The 19568-nt window shown below is 38.6% G+C and overlaps 1 protein-coding gene across 1 annotated transcript in view; it reads right to left on the minus strand.

The window, feature by feature from the left end:
- The window catches only part of Glyp (glycogen phosphorylase), a 156065-nt gene that overhangs the window by 44993 nt on the left and 91504 nt on the right, over positions 1–19568 (minus strand). Inside the window, exons 4-7 of the mRNA XM_067153980.2 lie at positions 19147–19278; positions 15123–15234; positions 9412–9557; positions 6784–7104 (exon numbers count right to left, since the gene is read on the minus strand). Coding sequence (XP_067010081.2) covers positions 6784–7104; positions 9412–9557; positions 15123–15234; positions 19147–19278 — 711 coding nt within the window. The remainder of the gene's footprint in view (positions 1–6783; positions 7105–9411; positions 9558–15122; positions 15235–19146; positions 19279–19568) is intronic.

Genomic DNA, 19568 nt, shown 5'->3' on the forward strand with positions numbered 1-19568 from the left:
GTTTTTTCAATATATGCTTTTTTATCCATGATAACTGTTGCATTGCCTTTGTCAGCTTTGGTTACGATGAGTTCGTTGTCTTTGATTTTCTTTTTGAGGGCGTATATGTGTTTTTGTTCAGCTATTTTGTCTCTATTATTGAGCTTATTTGCGGGGTTGGTTAGGTTGGAGAGGATATTGTTCAGTTTCCTTTTAACATCGGTTCTAACCTCATTTTGCGTATCTTCCGGCATTTTGCTAATGGCTAGCTCCGATTCTGTGATCATAGTAGCGGCTATGTTGAGGCTGTTCAAATTGGGCCAGTTGTGTTTCGGTCCTTTGGATAAAGTTGAGTGTTCAATATCACTTAAGGGCGTGTTTGATAGATTTACGACCGCTGGATGAAGCTGCGAACAATCGAACGTGTTTCTGTTGGAGTTTCTAGTTTGAAGGTTATGTAGTTGGGAGTTTTTTTAACCTGTTGAGTTTATTCTCCAAGTTTGACTGTTTTCTGGCTAGTTCGTGGAATAATTTGTTCTCTACTTGTTGGTAGAAAAGTGTCCATTGTGCGTTTGAAAGTAGTTTAGTCGCTGCGAGGTGAGCGTCATATAATTTCTGATTCAAAAAAGATTTCTTTCTGTGCAAGAATTTAATTTCGTCTCTTAACCATATTTTGTTGGTTTTGTTTTGAGTTTTGATGGTTTGAGGTGAAATCCGATGTTTCTTTTTATTGCTTCTTAGAAAATTAGGTGTCAAGTTGAGTGATATGCATTGTTTTAGGAAGTCGACGTCTTTTCGTAGTTTGGCTATCTTTAATTTTAGGCCTAGATATTGAAAGGCTTTCTGTTTTGCCTGGTAGGCTACATCATCAAGGGTTATGAATTTCATGTTGTTGGTCCGTACTGAACTGAGAATAACATATGAATAGTAACACAGTAAGGTTTCCACCTATTCAGTACTAATATGTATTTACAATGTTATAAATTACATGGAACTAGTTTCGACCCGCCTAGGGGTCATCATCAGCCATATTAAAGCATACATAAGTATTTTGTCGAATCCTAAAACATGTTATTTTTAACTGTAATAATCGTATGGATTTTATAATTTATAAAATGAAGTTTGGTAATGAAATGAGAAATGTTAGTATGGTACAGGTGAGTAGTAAATGATAATATATATACAAACAAGTTTGGAACAAAGTACTAGTGGGGTGCTTAGAGTTGTAAAATATAACCTCGTGGATGTCAGTAGTCCTCGTGCTAAAGAAACAATGTAAGATAACATATATAAACATATATACAAGTATGTACAAAGTCTGGAGAGTAAAGAGTGATACTCTTTTAATGTCGAGTTGGCTTGACACTGATCACTTAAGCAGAGAAATTAGGTATTTGGTGTATTAAAGCTGTGTTGGTCAGTTGCGTTGTTGATTGTTGGACGTGAAGTTGTTTTTGAATTTCTGGTTGAGAAGAAGGTGGAAACTGTGCGTGGATATATTGATTCTCAGTTCTTAGCGGAAACCAAATTGGACCTGTTTAAATGGAGAAAGTCAGTAAAAACAAAAAAATGGAGATAGGAAAAGGTTAACATAAAGTGAAAGGACGCTTACCTCGCGCTGCGGTGTGTGTAGTATAGCTGATGGTGTGCGATTGATGGCGGGGAGAGAAGTGTGGGCATGGAGGAGGGCAGGCGCGTGCGGGTTAGGAGGGGGTTAGGAAGAGTGGGGGTGGCTTGGGGTGAGGTGGGGGTGGGGAGCTTTTAAGGCGGGGCTGAAGGGTGCGGGAAAAAGGGTAATTGTCTCGAAAAGTACCTTTGATTAGACTTAGGATTGAGTTTTGGTTGGCTGCATTAGTGTTTCTGAGGAAAATGATGAATAGATCGAAGAGTATGTTGGGTTTCTCTGAGATTTCATTGAGATTGTGACTGGCGTTGAAGTATTGGTCTAGGTGTATGTAGTAATTTTCCATTATGTTGAGTAAAGGGCCCTTGTTTGCTAATTCGAGGATGTCCATGTCCTGTTCGATATTGGTGAAATTATGGTTATAATCATGCATGTGTTGGCCGATGGCTGAAAACCTGTTGTATTTTATTGCATTAGTGTGTTCGTGGTATCTGGTATTGAAGTTTCTACCGGTTTGTCCGATGTAGGATTTTTCACAGGTGTTGCATTTGATCCTATAAACTCCTGATTTTACAAAACTGCTGGTCTTGTTGATGTGTGAAGTATTGTGTAAGACGTTCGTGTTCTTATTGTTGGTTTTGAAGGCTATTTTATCACAATTCATCCAACGTTTCCTAAGGAAAAAATTATCAATTTTTATCCAAAAAGTCCATTAAAAACACATCAGAGCTAGTAGAAAAACTTAACAATTTCAATTTGCAACCGGATTACACCATCCACTCTTTCGATATTGTAAACATGTACCCAAGCATACAAGTATCAAAATTAATTCCAATAATTAAAAACAATTTAAACAAAAACAGCCACTTAAGCAAACTAGAGACACAAGACTTCATCACAGTATTAAAACTAATCATCAACAACAACTTCTTCACTTTCGACAATGTTATATATCAACAAGATGGTTTGGCAATGGGGTCACCGGCCTCAGGCATCTTGGCAGAAATATACCTGGACTTCCTCGAACACACCAAAATTGACAATGAATTTGGAAACATTCTCTTTTGGGCCAGATATGTTGACGATGTCTTCGCAATCATGAATGAGCAATCAATTAATGCCTCCACCACCCTCTTAAAACTCAACACCATTGATTCTCATATCAAATTCACACTAGAATCCGAATCAAATCAAAAAATCAACTTCCTAGATTTAACTATCACTAGAAACTCAGATTCTTTCAGTTATAAAATATTCAGAAAACCTACTCAAACAGCCTCCACCATTCGCCAAGATTCAGTGCACCCCCAGTCCCACAAACGAGCCACATACAACAACCTAGTTCACCGAGCCTTCAGCATACCTATGTCCAAGAAAGATCTAAAGAACGAACTTAACACAATTCGCGGAATTGCAAAATACAACGGCTTCAGCAATCATTTTATAGAAAGGATAATCAATAAACACAAACATCGCCCTAAAACTACCCTCAAAAAAGAAGTGACTAAACCTCTAACATTTTCCACCTTCACGTTCAACAATGATATCTACAAGTTAACCAATATCTTCAAGAAACAAGGCGTTAAAATAGCCTTCAAAACCAACAATAAGAACACGAACGTCTTACACAATACTTCACACATCAACAAGACCAGCAGTTTTGTAAAATCAGGAGTTTACAGGATCAAATGCAACACCTGTGAAAAATCCTACATTGGACAAACCGGTAGAAACTTCAATACCAGATACCACGAACACACTAATGCAATAAAATACAACAGGTTTTCAGCCATCGGCCAACACATGCATGATTATAACCATAATTTCACCAATATCGAACAGGACATGGACATCCTCGAATTAGCAAACAAGGGCCCTTTACTCAACATAATGGAAAATTACTACATACACCTAGACCAATACTTCAACGCCAGTCACAATCTCAATGAAATCTCAGAGAAACCCAACATACTCTTCGATCTATTCATCATTTTCCTCAGAAACACTAATGCAGCCAACCAAAACTCAATCCTAAGTCTAATCAAAGGTACTTTTCGAGACAATTACCCTTTTTCCCGCACCCTTCAGCCCCGCCTTAAAAGCTCCCCACCCCCACCTCACCCCAAGCCACCCCCACTCTTCCTAACCCCCTCCTAACCCGCACGCGCCTGCCCTCCTCCATGCCCACACTTCTCTCCCCGCCATCAATCGCACACCATCAGCTATACTACACACCGCAGCGCGAGGTAAGCGTCCTTTCACTTTATGTTAACCTTTTCCTATCTCCATTTTTTTGTTTTTACTGACTTTCTCCATTTAAACAGGTCCAATTTGGTTTCCGCTAAGAACTGAGAATCAATATATCCACGCGCAGTTTCCACCTTCTTCTCAACCAGAAATTCAAAAACAACTTCACGTCCAACAATCAACAACGCAACTGACCAACACAGCTTTAATACACCAAATACCTAATTTCTCCGCTTAAGTGATCAGTGTCAAGCCAACTCGACATTAAAAGAGTATCACTCTTTACTCTCCAGACTTTGTACATACTTGTATATATGTTATCTTACATTGTTTCTTTAGCACGAGGACTACTGACATCCACGAGGTTATATTTTACAACTCTAAGCACCCCACTAGTACTTTGTTCCAAACTTGTTTGTATATATATTATCATTTACTACTCACCTGTACCATACTAACATTTCTCATTTCATTACCAAACTTCATTTTATAAATTATAAAATCCATACGATTATTACAGTTAAAAATAACATGTTTTAGGATTCGACAAAATACTTATGTATGCTTTAATATGGCTGATGATGACCCCTAGGCGGGTCGAAACTAGTTCCATGTAATTTATAACATTGTAAATACATATTAGTACTGAATAGGTGGAAACCTTACTGTGTTACTATTCATATGTTATTCTCAGTTCAGTACGGACCAACAACATGAAATTCATAACCCTTGACCATAGAATACTAGGAGTTCAAAATACTCCTATGTCTTATTCATAATAATACTAAAATAATTCAATATAGCAGTTAGTGTTTTGTTATCTGGTATTACTGTTAATGCCCTGAGGGGAATAAATTTAAATTTTATCATATTCATTTCTTACATAGTATTCCCCGCCCAGCTACACATCCTGCCACCCAGCTTATGAAAATTTCTGGGGAGAACACTGATAAGGGTAGCCTTGCAGAAAGATTTCCTGATACCAAGCCGCACGTGCCACAACTTCCTAGCTGAGCTCTACTGTGTTCAGTCCAAGAAATGCAGGGAATGTGACAGTAAACCCATATCTCAAAGCTCTCTGTTTCTCATATCTGCCCATTTGATTGTTCAGGGGAGGATGAGGAATATTAGGAGGTGAGCCAGCTGCAGTTCTGTGTTCTGTTTTAGCTATCCGGCCATTCCATTTCCTGCTCAGCTTTGTAGTGGCTGCTCTGGCCATGGTCTTTCTTCTGTTGATTTCATTGGAACATTCTTCTGCATTAGAAAGCACGGAGCCCCGCTAGACAAATTTCTGAACAAACTCTAAACCAGCTATCACCATCACGCTAGGTTGGCTGACTTTTGGTCTGTCGACAATCATTATCTTTGTCTTGTCCGACTCCATGCCTAAATGGTTAGCGTGCTGGCCTTTGGTCAGACGGAGTCGGGTTCGATTCCCGTCAGCTTCGGGAATTTTAACCATAATTGGTTAATTTCGCTGGCACGGGGGCTGGGTGTATGTGTCGTCTTCATCACCATTTCATCCTCATCATGACACGCAGAACGCCTACGGGCGTCAATTCAAAAGACCTGCACCTGGCAAGCCAAACTTGACCTCAGACACTCCCGGCACTAAAAGTCATACGCCACTTCAATTTTTTTTTACCTTTGTCTTCCTTCTATTGATTTCTGGCTATATTCCCTGCCGGTCAACATCAGCTTCTACATGAGGATCTGTAGTTTCTGTAAAGGATCAGTGTGTCGTCAGCATACATCATGTTGCTGATCATCTTACCCCCAATAAAAATACCTCCTTCCCAGTCCCCTGGCATTTTTCTCATTATGTGCTCGGTGTAGATTACAAACAGCATGGCTGAGAAAATACAGCCCTGTCTTTATCTTCCACTTTGAAGTTGCTGGGTTCCTTGGTTGACTCAGCCAGCCACTGGTATAAACTCCACGCAAAGCAGAGGAGCATGGAAAAATGCTGCATTTCATACCAGGTGAGTTTCAAAGCATGTAATATGCTCCTTTGAATTTTTTAGATAGAGAAACAAATATTTGTGTGAAAAGAAAAAACTGTAAACAATGAACATTATGATCTTTAAGGATAACCATGAGTGAAGTATAACTAAAACTCAACCAAAGATTCATATTTTAGTTTTGATCATCGAAAGATTCCCCACACCTTGATCGACAAGAAATACATTCATTTAGTCCCTTTGAGTGATTTTTATATGTATTGAGCTTATTTTTTAAAGGGCCATGCAATGTTGCACAGACTTCTGCAATGTAGTGGACTTCTTGATTTTTAAATATTTACTTCAATCTCGTACCAGCCCACACAGTATTAGGTTGGCATGGATGATTCAACTAACCAAGTGAAAAGAGCAACCTATGGGTCTCAGCAGTTTTTAAATGAGAGAAAATAAAAAGAGAACAAAAGTGGCTGTGAATCTATATGTCAATTGCATATAAAAGTATGTTTTGATTTGCATAAACAGTTATCTTGTATGAAAGAGAAATAAAAACCATTAAACAAAGTTTAAGCTAAAATAGCAATAATAATCACTACATGTATCAGCCCAAAGCAAGCTATAAAACGGCATCGGTGGTGAACCTCTAGGCAAAATATTAATGGAATATAATAAAATTGTTTCAGAAGGAGCCTTCTTTTTTCAGTAAAGCAGCAATTGTATTTCATAAAATATTCTCAATAACTCAGAAAATATACAAGCAATTTACTTGAAATGGTTTAGGATATGCTTATAGAATTGCTAGCAATTAGTGGTAAAAATTTCACAGTGATAAGACGAACAGTTTCTGATGTTCAAATTTCTATCAGGACTAACCTTAATTTCATTTCATCACTTTCTAATGCTCTTTTAGTTATTTCATATCACCAATCATAGTCATGATCATTTGCTTATACTTGTTACAAGGCCTTTACTCACCTGCAAGTGTAGGAAGTTGATGTGGTAAATGATCTGCATGTGGCGTGGAAGGATGTGTTCCAGCATTCCAGTAGGCCAGCGCTCCAGAGCTTCAGGTAAGACTGTGTGATTGGTGTAGGCACAAGTACGAGTTGTGATATCCCATGCTGAATCCCAAGATAAACCCTCCACATCAACCAAGATTCTCATAAGTTCAGGAATTGCCAATGAAGGATGAGTGTCATTTAACTGGATTGCCACTTTATCAGGGAAAGTTTCAAATGATGTCCGTACTGCTGTGCGACATCCAAATTTGGAGGATTTAAACCTTCGAATAATATCCTGAAAATATTTCATAATAGCAGTAAGATACTATAAAAAGAATACTTATGATTATTCAAAACAGACAGAAAAAGTAAGAAATAAAAGAGTACTGCAATGTACCCAATTACACGTTCAACAAAGTTCATTATAAATTGTGGGCCCCTAACAGTTTCCAGATTCCTCACCAATAGTGGGAATGAAGGACAGTATGACAGATTTTTGAGTTTCAAAAATAATTTTTCAGAGCTGAGGACATCACTGAAAACATTCTGAAAATAAGATTAGCTGCCAGTAGAAGTACCTTATTTCACAACATACTCGTCACCACTGCGTAATCATCACAATACAATAATCAAATTTTAAAATGTCATTGCATAATCATCGCATGTTCAAATTTTGTTCATCAAGCTGCTTTAAAGGTCAAAGGAACTGCAATGTAAATTGTATATGAATGCACAATTGAAATATGTAAATGGCTTATGGGTAGTTAAATAAATAAACAAACAAATAAATAATAGGCTACTGGTATACATACATCGCATGGATTATTGGTAGTTTGACAACGTGATCGCAAGACAATATACGATTTATTCACCAGTGACATATGAGTTGTCATTTGAAATACGTAAGTCTGTAAGCTATTACTTGACGGCAACACTGTCGGAAAATACCAGCACTGCACACACTTGTTTTCTAGTATGGCCTTCAAAGCTTGTAGCCAGATGAGCACTGGTATCAGAACGCGCAGGCAAACGGTGACAAAATGAGTCACTGAGAATCTAATTCATGAAGAAAAGTTAACATTTGTTCGTATCAATAGTAAACTTCTAAATGACTGCCCTTCATTTTTTTTCTCATAACATTGTCATGTAAATGCTTGTGGCCATGGGGCACATTCTTGTGGTCTACTATAATACATAATCGAATGTTCCGATATTGGGAAATTTATGCAATTTATGCTTGCAACCCTTATACTTCACCTCAAATGGGCCTCCCCATGTCCTAAGGGGATGTAGGTTTTTCCCGTTTCATGTTTATTAGGTACTCTCACAGAAGTATTGACTGCTGTGGAATGTACAGATGCATGTTTTTGTGAGCGACATGATTACTGTAGACATGCGTACGTGAGAATTTTATTTTGTTTTTCAGCGTGTTTGTAGAAATATTTTGTTTTTTAATACAATAATACTGAACAGTTACGGACAGTAATTTACATAGCAACTCACTAATGTATGAAGCATTATTTGTGATTATAGGTAATTATAGAAACTATTCTGTGTGCTTCAAGCTAAACATATTTGTCTTCCCTGAATAGCACAGAGACAGAGTTGCAAAAAAATTTTTTTTTCAGTGAATGAAAAGTCAGTGCATGACTGGCAGAAATTAAAAGCCAAGCTGAAAAGCATAAACTATTCTAGACGTGCATTTAGAGGTCCTCAAATAGGGAAGTTTCCGAAAACTGACGAAGAGGTGTTTGTGTACGTCAGTGAAATACGTAACAGTGGCTGCAGTGTATCATATGAAATGTTACAAATGAAGGCACGGGAGGTTGCACTCAAACACAACATTTCCATAACTCAGTATAAGGCGAGTTGTGGATGAGTTATGAGATAAATGCAACGACACAATCTGTTGGTGAGAAGGGGAGCAACACTGTGTCAAAGATTGCCTGCTTATTATATGGACAAGATTGCAAACTGTTTACTGGTAAGTCTGTACTTCACAACAAAGCAATACATGTTTGCAAGCGTAATATTTTAACTTTAATGCTCAAATCAATGAAAATTAACTTAATACTGTAAGTTCATTTTCAGATTGGAGACTCATTCACCAAACTGTTGTGAATAAATTATGAATTTTGATTTGGACTATTTTAATTATTTTGATGTATATATGTGAGTTTGTATTTCTTGAGTAATACAAATACTGGTATTAAAAAATTCTTCACGTAATGGTCACACCCTACTATTTTTTCGAAAATGTTATTAGAAGTGCGATGATTATGCAGTGAAATATGTATTTTGAAGTACATGTGATGTAAAGAGCGGTATCTTAAACACCTTAATGAAATTAATGGATCAAAAGACTAATCTTATTTTGAAATTTGAAACAACAATCGTCACTATCAACAGGACCACCACTGCCAAAATATAAGACTCATGGGAACTTTCTACCAATATTAAGTGAAATCTGATCAAAAATTAACTTTTATTACCCTAATTAACATTCTAGTACTAAGAGTATGTCCAACAGGCTTTCTTGGCAGGACTGAAAATGGAAAATGTATCACCTATATTTTGAAATATGAGAAAAAGGAAATCAAACCTGCAAAGTTGCAGCAACCATGAAGTACTCTTGTTTGAGACGAAGTTCTTTGCCCTCAAAGAAATTGTCATTGGGATACAGAACACGAGAGATGTTCTCAGCATTATTTCTGTCGAGTACAGCCTGGATATAGTCACCATCATTGACTGAAAACAAAGAAAAACATCTGTATTGGTATTTTTCACTTTCTACATTTGATACAAAATCACAGCTATCATCAACAGCAGTAAATACAAGAGAACGTCTTGCCTCTTTGAGGTATTTTCAAGGTAACAGACGTAACATCCCTGTTTTCCTGTTGGAGAAGGGCATTGTTATATGGGTAATGCCGGGTTATTTCCTTACAAGGTATTCATTCAGAACATCTTTAGAGGTATTTCAGAAACAAGCTGTATAAGAATATTTACACTTTACAAGTCGATAATATGATTACTATATCGACAGATTATGGACAACTTATGAGTGAAATGCATCTCTTGTGTCTGGAGCCAATGACCTCAAAGCTGAGTCCCCTGAAGCAGCAACCATCATTATGACAATTTCCCCCTCAAGTAATAGGTAAGCTTTGTTTGTTTGGTATCCTAAAAACACGAGATCAGTATGGAGTTGGAACTTCTTTAACTGCGATACGATACAAAGGTTTCCAAGAATGTCCTATGATACATTCCACATTGTTAACCCTGGAGAGGGTGTGTAAAAATAATCCCGTGAGAAGGCGTGCACAGTGTTTTAGACCAAGTCATGAAAAAATAGCATAAATTAAGCAAAAACTGTTTTTAGTATTGATTGATGATGATCGATTGATGTTTGTTGTTTAAAGGGGCCTAACATTGAGGTCATCGGCCCCTAATGGTACGAAATGAGACGAAATGAAATGACAACTTAAAAGTCCAAAACCCTCCAATGACCAGAATTCAAAGCGTGAGGACGAAGAATTAATGAATGGGCGGATATGAATTTAAAATGATCAGTGGATCTGACCCACAGTGCCTCACATGCACAGAAGCTGGCACAAAACAATAGTAGTACAGACTAAGGGACTACTTCTATAGCACGATGCTGAATCGATTATGCTTATAATTCAAACACTGTCGCTACTAATTACAAACCTATTGCGTACCTAACATAGTGGTATTACGCGCAAGTAAATGCGACCCATGGTGTTCCCTGTCTGATGGTACTAATTACAAGTAGTCTCATAGTTCTAACTGGATCATCCCTTGGTCGCCTCTTATGATGGGCAGGGGATACTGTGGGTGAATTCTTCGTGTGCCTCCCCCACCCACAGGGGGTGTCTGTTTGGTCCGCTAGAGGTATTTTATTTCCATCAAGTCCGCCGGCAAGCCGGTTAGGACCCCCCTATCCGCCACCTGGGACGCACCACGTGGGAGTATTACCTCTCCCCCTGTTACGCCAGCGTAGCAGGTTTGTGGTTTTTAATATTGAAAGTTTACGACTAGTAATTAATTTTGCATGAACTTGTAAAACAATGTTTAAAGGTATTTTGACAATACAAAAATTGGATGTTAAACTATTGATGAACATTCTGCGTCATCACTACTTTCTTGACTTTCCGTACTGCACCGAACACATGTCACTTGCCGAGTGTTCACTGTAGATATTTCACTGGCATACATGGCATCTATTCTTAGTTTTTCTGTTGCAGTAGGTGCATCTTCAAGGCCCTTTTAGTTCTTGTGGAGCTGCAGAGTGCTGCTTTTCTTCAGACAATCCAAACATTTAGCGAATGTTCCTTTTTCAGCCCCGCTGGAAGAGTTTGAATACCGTTCTTGCAAATATCTCACGCACAGATGTTAAACAAAACTGACATATTCTTGGCATATTAACTGAAAAAATAAAGTAAAACTTAACTCATAAACACGCATAAGTCATGGGGCGTGCCAGGAGTTTTAGACCGGGTCCGTCAAGTAATGCACTTAGACTGAAACTGAGGAGCATGAGGGGTGAATTGTTTACGTACACTGATGATGGACAAGTCCAATGTAAGGTACCGAGGGGATGGAAGCTAGTGGCCCTCTACGTTAAGAAATATAGACATTTATCTCCTAACCCGGCCGAAAAGGCCGTGACGCGCCCTCTCCAGGGTTAATGCAGTTGCATTCATAGAACATCTACAATAGTATTCATTTTATGTGGTAAACTGTCACTTCCTCAATGTACTGAATAGGAAACAAATTCAGTGATGTGGTAGACCAAGGTATCAGGCCAGCCCGCAAAGAGTTTGTTGGGCAATGCAAGCTATGTGGGCAAGAGTAATATCTCTCTCAAAGACGGTGTTAGGGACCTTTTGAAAAAATATGACAGCAGAATCTTGTCAACACATCACTACAATGTTTCTGTGTTTTCAACAAATGCAAGAGGTGAACAGAAGTCATTAATGATGGAACGTCAAAACAGAACATCCAGTATTTAGAAAGTAACAAGTCTGCAAATCAAAACTGAATTGTTGAACTGTCCTCTAGCGCAGAGCACAGGCGTGAGAACTAGCCTTGTTGCATGTTGTTGTGGGGAAGGAGAAAAAGTGGATGTTTGTTATGTGTGAAAATTGAGTGTCAAAAACATTCACTCATCCAACCAAGCAGAAGTAAACTGGTAAAATTTCAAAAAGAACATTGGAGTAGTTTAATATAGAATGGGAGAGGAATTCCTTGAAACAACTTTTGGAAATGGTGTGCAGCTCTATTGTTAACACCTTAGAAAAAATTTACACTGACCATTGCTATAAACATTTTTAGGAGGCAGTACTATTAAAATAAGTTTAATTATTTTTACAAGTGTTGTAAATTTTTATGTTTAAAGGACTATTAGTACTGCTGATAAAATGTTATTAAATGTGTTTCTCTTCTATGAATGTAACTGAATTAATTTGCAAGCATTGCTATATTGAAAGTTTAAGACTACTACGCTTTCTTGATAACAAAATGAATAAGCTTCGACAGACAGACAGACAGACAGACAGACAGACAGACAGACAGACAGACAGACAGACAGACAGACAGACAGACAGACAGACCATTCCACTACCCATTGACTTTTCCCAAATCATCGCCTCATATCCATCTGTGTCATTCACACTCTGTCCCAGCCTACACTATCTACATATTAAGAGAGTTTACTAAAATCAGATTTGGCCAATCCATTCAACTGTTCTACTAGACCAATTTGTTTCATTTTTCTTTTAATCTCTCTGGAACGTCGCACTGACACAGATAGGTCTCATGGCGACGATGGTATAGGAAAGGGCTAGGAGTGGGAAGGAAGCGACTGTGGCCTTAATTAAGGTACAGTACAGCCCCAGCATTTACCTGGTGTGAAAATGGGAAACAACGGAAAACTATCTTCAGGGCTGCCGACAATGGGGTTCGAACCCATTATCTCCCTGATGCAAGCTCACAGCTACGCGTCCCTAACCGTAAGCCAACTTGCCCGGTGAAGCTAAATGATTAGAAATGATGGCGACTATAGGCAAATCTGCAGTTTCAACCAAACTTGGTTCACATATGACTTGATACTATCTGGAGAAAAATGCCGTGGGAGTAAGACACACCTACCACCTCCAAGGGGTGGAGTCGCGAGGGAGTAAAAATAATCGAAAACGACCTACATTAGTATAGAATCCATAGTTTTCGAGGTTGCTGGGATGAATAGCAACACTCTGGACGACATTTCAGTCCAAGTTCAGCCTCCATCGGCATGCGGGTCATAAGGGAAGAGTAAGAAAATGTCCAAAATGACATATCAGTACGGAATTTACAGTTTTGGGGTTCTCTAGGCTTATTGATGACAGTTCCAATGACAGTTGGAACTATACACTTGATATCTGTTGTGCTATGTGTAAATACATCCAGTTATCACTTACTTTCATTATTTGAAAGATCAATTACTTTCCAAACAATCTGGGCTGCCACAAGTACCAATTTCCAGGCAAAACAAAATATTCTAAAACTAAAAGTTCAAATAAACACACAACAGTAACTCTAAAGCTACAAAATAGTTTGTAAAAACCGAGCGAGTGGCTGCGCGGTTTGGGTTGTGTAGCTGTCAGCTTGTATTCGGGAGACAGTGGATTCGAACCACATTGTCAACAGCTCAGAAGGTGATTTTCCATCGTTTCCCATTTTCACACCAGAAAAATACTGGTGCTGTACCTTATTTAAGGCCACGGTCGTTTCCTTCCCACCCCTACCCGTTTCCTATCTCATCGTCGCCATCAGACTCTGTGCGATGTAAGCAAATTTTTATAAAACATTCGTAAATTATCAGTCAACGTCACAATAAAGAGATCTACCAAAAAAAAATACTTTACACATGATTAAAAAGTAATACAAATTCCAAAAGCAAACGTTCAAAATAGTACCCAGGCAGTGCATGGAGCAATTTCAAATCAAGAAACGTTATCTGATCTATTCATAACGAGTGTTACAGAGCAGCATGGGTCTTCTAGTCTATATATTAAAAGAGTTTACTAAAAACAGCTTTGGCAAGTCCGTCCGTTCATTCTGCTGGACCAATTTGCTTCATTTTTGTTTTATTCTCTCCAGAATTACTTTCCAGTAAATCATGAGACATTGATAGGTCTCTAACTTCAGCCAACTTTGAGTAATCATAAAATCAAATCATTAAATGATCACTTAAATAATTGCAGGCAAAGGCTTACCCTAACCCGCAATACATTCTGCACTTAGCAGGTCGCTAAGTGACTGACACTTTCATTAATATTCTGATATATGTGATTTTCATCCTTAGTAATGTCGCTGCATGCTGCCATGTTTGATTACTACCTGTCAAGCCAAAGAGTATACACTTCCTCTGATCACAGAAGAATAGTGTTCCCTGCTAGATACTCTTTGATTCTCTAACCTTTCCCAGCTTCCAAATATATTCAACAGATAGCAGAGCGTTCCTAATAACTTATATGCTGCTAAGAGAAAAAAGTCTAAGTTCACACAGACCCCATCATGACATAGCCTTAGACATATCTGGGAACACCTATCGAAGGATAACCTTGCTACACTAGAAAGAGTGAAGGCCATGTATCTTAAGAAAGAACTCTGCCTGGCAAAAAACACTCCTTCAAGACTAACCTATGAGCCCACAAGGCAACCGTTGTATATAGAAGAACTGCGATTAAAAATACCATTGCCTTCAATGACACAATACCAAGCTTTACATCAAGAACTGTAGGATAAAAAAGCGAATATATGGATAGATTTTTACCAAACAGACGGCCAGATGATGTCAGAATGGATGAATTCTGACTACGAACTGTGGCATAACATAACGCGCTTCTTATTAAATGTTCATAAAACATGAAACATGTACCGAATTTTAATGTTGTCTTAATAAAGACAGGCAATTTGCATTGTATTTGTACTGATCAAGAATTGCACAAGTAGTTACTTATGACAATACAGGTTTTACGACGAAGTTTATTTCATGCAAAGAGAGACTCCGTTCTGACCACTGAACAATTTAAAAAAAATTAAAATTATTAATAATAATTGAATTATGCAAGTAATTCAGTGACTTTCCATTATAATATGGGTCCTCCCACTTTTCTGTCTCATAGATAGATCGCATGTGAATTGCAGAAAGGTTTACTTCAGAAATCAACCCCATCATAGACTAAGTTCTTATCGTACACAGAATTCGGAGAAAAGAGGAACAAAATGAACATTGTATAAACTTACAGAACTTGAGATTGAACTCAACAGGTGACTTAGCAGACCACAACCTTAAAGTGTTGACAACATTGTTGTTGTAACCAGGAATTGGGTTGTCATAGGGCATTGCAAACACCACCTGAAAAGAAATATACACATACAATACACTGCAAAATACTGTACAGCTAAACACAACTTCATGAATTCAGAGAATATAATCTTCCATCCTGACATATAAAAAGGTATCCTTTAAAAAAAACCATAGCACTACAACCCTTGAAGGGCCTTGGCCTACCAAGCGACCGCTCAGCCCAAAGGCCTGCAGATTACGGGGTGCCATGTAGTTAGCACAACAAATCCTCTTAGCCGTTATTCTTGGCTTTCTAGACTGGGGCCGCTATCTCAATGTCAGATAGCTCCTGAATTCTAATCACGTAGGCTGAGTGGACTTCGAACCAGCCCTCAGGTCCAGGTAAAAATTCCTGACCTGACCAAGAATCGAACCCGGGGCGTCCGGGTAAGAGGCAGGCACGCTACCCCTACACCATGGGGCTGGAAAGGGTTCCCTTTGTTCCACTCAATTTATGGTAATGTTCATAGGATGTGTTATAATCACAAAATCGTAGAAAGATTAATTAACACAGAACGGTATAATAGGGAACATATGAAAAGCAACAGCTAACAAGTTAGACAGGTGATTAAGGCAAGTGCACATTAACAATAATGGTGACAAATTACAACCAAGTCTCATTCTGGAAACTATTTAGAGTTAATTTTACCATAGACTCATAATAGCTTGATTATCAATAAACATGCTTTTGATCAAGTTTTCAAATATCAAGGCATGAAATTATATTCAGTAGATACTCAATTAGATTACAGCCTACATGGTGGCCTTTATAATTAAGACGTGAAGTCTATATGGTCTGACACCGTGGTTATCCGGTTCAAGTCCTGTTGGTGGAAAAAACGTTTAGCTTTAAACTCAACATTTACATGGCATATACTCAATACCACTTCATAATCCAACAGCAAACAAATAAAACAAACCCCATGGCACTACAGCTCTGACGGGCCTTGGCCTACCAAGCAACTGCTGCTCAGCCTGAAGGCTTGCAGATTATTATGAGTTCAGTGTGAAGCATGCTCTTGGCTGTTATTCTTGGTTTTCTAGACCGGGATCACCATCTCACCATCAGATAGCTCAATTGTAATCACGTAGGCTGAGTGGACCCGAACCAACCCAAGTCCAGGTAAAAAAATCCTGATCTGGCCGGGATTCGAACCCGGGGCCTCTGAGTGACAGGCAGGCACGCTACCCCTAGACCATGGGGCCGGCATTCATAATCCAATTACAGAAAACTTAAGTAGCCTTCAGGTAGGAGAGATAGTGCTATACAATTTCTAATCGCTAGATTGCGTGCAAAAAGCCTGGATTCAATTCCAAACCTCTCCGCAGTGTTCATATGGAGTAAGGGCAAATTACTCTGTTCATGACGATTTGTCAGTTGAATGGGGACGTTAAACCTTCTCCTTGGTGTTATTTGACAGGAGTAGGCTGTGCTGACACCGGGTTTCACCCTTTCCCTACCCCATTGCTACCTCATACCCCAGATGCCCAGGTTGCCCATGGAGATCAGACAGACAGACAGACCTGCACCAGGTAAGCCAAACATGTCCTTGAACACTCAAATCACTAAAAGCCAACTAAATAAACAAATAAAATGAAATGGCGTATGGCTTTTAGTGCCGGGAGTGTCCGAAGACAAGTTCGGCTCGCCAGGTGCAGGTCTTTCTATTCGACACCCGTAGGTGACCTGCGCGTCGTGATGAGGATGAAATGATGACGAAGACAGCACATACACCCAGCCCCCGTGCCATTGGAATTAACCAATTAAGGTTAAAATCCCCGACCCGGCCGGGAATCGAACCCGGGACCCTCTGAACCGAAGGCCAATACGCTGACCGTTCAGCCAACGAGTCGGACAATAAACAAATAAATAAACAGATTAGATTTTCAGCTATGTGATCATGGTGTATACGGCATATACTGACCACATACAATAAAAATATTTAAATAGAACAAGATAGCATAATCCAGTACAAACCAAGTATGGTAGCCATTTCTTTATTGGTTCCACTAGGGAGCAATTTTGAATTTACAGTGATCATCCTTATAAGATTTCTACGTGGACAGCATTAGTGGTTGTCTCCTGATGTATGTACGTAGCCCAATGCAGCATCTTTCCAAGGTCCTTCTGGCTGCCTCTCTATATTCTCTCCATGCAATGTTTAAACCATTCCAGCACTAAAAATTCTTGACCTGGCCAGGAATCGAACCCGGTGCCTCTGGGTGAGAGGCAGACGCGCTACCGTTAGACTGAGGGGCCAGCTTGGCTCTTGTAAGTCACAGATTAATGTTTCATTCACCTAAACCTTCCTCAATAAATGCTCTATACAAGTGCAAAAACCACAACAAAATCAGCTGTTTGGTGATTTTCGAGATAATAATAATAATAATAATAATAATAATAATAATAATAATAATAATAATAATAATAATAATTGTATGGCCTCAGCTACCGTGTGCAAACATTTCAATTTGACGCCATCGGGCTGTCTGCTAGTCAATTTTGACATTCCGTTTTACTCTAGGCCCCCATTAGGTGGCAGACCGAGTAAACCGAATCTCTCTTGGGCGTCTATGGCTGAGATTTAATGAATTTTGTCGGGCAAACACCAAATGTGTCACCAGAGATCTTTTACATGCCTACATCGTACGACATGGAGTGTCGAATGGACTTTTTTTCCGCCCTTCAAAAATCCGTCTACCTCTGCCGGGTTCGAACCCGCTATCTTAGGATCCGGAGGCCGACACTCTACCGCTGATCCACAGAGGCAGCTATTTTCGAGATTATATGCATAAGCAACAACAAACACCTACCAGGGACTTCATTTTATAATATGTGTAGATATCCTATCATAACTTCCTTTTACATTAACTACATTATTTGTTGTTTATATGAACATATCCATTTACACCTTCATCACTGCTGAAAGTTGAGAAAGTGCAGCCAATACTGTAGACGATTCAAGAGGCATCATTTAATTTTCAAACCCATAATCATAATTTACCTCAGTCTGCTGGGTTTCTCTGGTGATCTACTCACCTGACCATCACTATGCACTTCATATTGCCAAATTCCAACCCCCTTCACAGATCCAAAGCAAAAACTTTCACAGGTTTTCCTTGTAAATAAATCATAATATAGTCCCTAGATGGCTCTATATAATATTATCATCAATAGTCATTCTGCTCACTGCTGAGCATCGTGATCTCATTAGCGTTATCATTTCTGTGTTGCAGACTTGATGAGTCATCTCCATCCAGAGCGGTCTTCAGCATTTCTTAATATAATCTGAAGAGGTAGGCCAGTGATCTTCTTCAATTAATCTAATGTATCAAACTCTTTTTTTTAATACATTAACTCACTCAATTAAAAAGCAAAGGTAACTGTTGGAGAGATTGAAAAGCAAGCAGAGGGACCAATAATGAAGACATTAAAAAAAAAAAACTGCATATATATCCTCATAAAAGAGCAATGAGAATCTATTACACTGACACTTGGTACCATCCCAAGTATTCAGCCATCAGTAAGTTGATCTTGACCTCTCAGAGGAGCGTAGAATTACAAGAGTTATTATTTTAAATCCTTCCCCATAAAGTGAAAAGTAACACTCCCAAAATTTCTTCTTAAACATCTTTTTCATATCAAATGAGTACAAAAATATAAATAAAAATAAAACTATCATAAATATTTATCCCCTCTTCCTTAAAACTTCCACTCTTCATGTGCATGTAAACAGCTGCATAGTTACAACAGAGATCCAAGTTTTATAATTAGCCACTGGCCATTCCCAGCTGGTCCCGCAATCTTCAAATGCATGGCTGCAATTAAAGTCACTACTATAGAGTCAGCTGTTTCTCTACCTCTCCCCCTCACACACACACAAAACCCAGACCTTCAAAAGCTGAGCTAAATATACTCACCTGAGTGTCTACCCACTTCATGCCTTGAGGAGTTTGTTCCACTCTGCCGTAGAAATTAACAGGCAACATATACTCGGGACGGGCCTTCTCCCATGGATTACCAAACCTCAGCCAGTCATCTGGTTCCTCTGTCTGAAATTAATACACAAAAATTGGAGAGATAATACAGTTGAACTTAATAAAGAAAAAGAAAAATTCTTCCAATTGCTCAACCTGCAGTGGAAATGTTATGAATTTTTTTAAATTGAATCATTCATACATCAAAATAATAGAAAAAAAGGTTTCTATAACATTTGTGGCTTTTATCTGGCTGTAAAAGTTAAGAAATCTCCAACTTTCTAGGAAAAAATTACCCTTATCCCATCAAATGTACAAAACAAACTGAAGGCCATAGCCTACTATTAATGTGTTTGAGTATTGTG

The sequence above is a fragment of the Anabrus simplex genome, chromosome 9 (genome assembly GCF_040414725.1).
Source record: "Anabrus simplex isolate iqAnaSimp1 chromosome 9, ASM4041472v1, whole genome shotgun sequence".
NCBI lineage: Eukaryota > Metazoa > Arthropoda > Insecta > Orthoptera > Tettigoniidae > Anabrus > Anabrus simplex.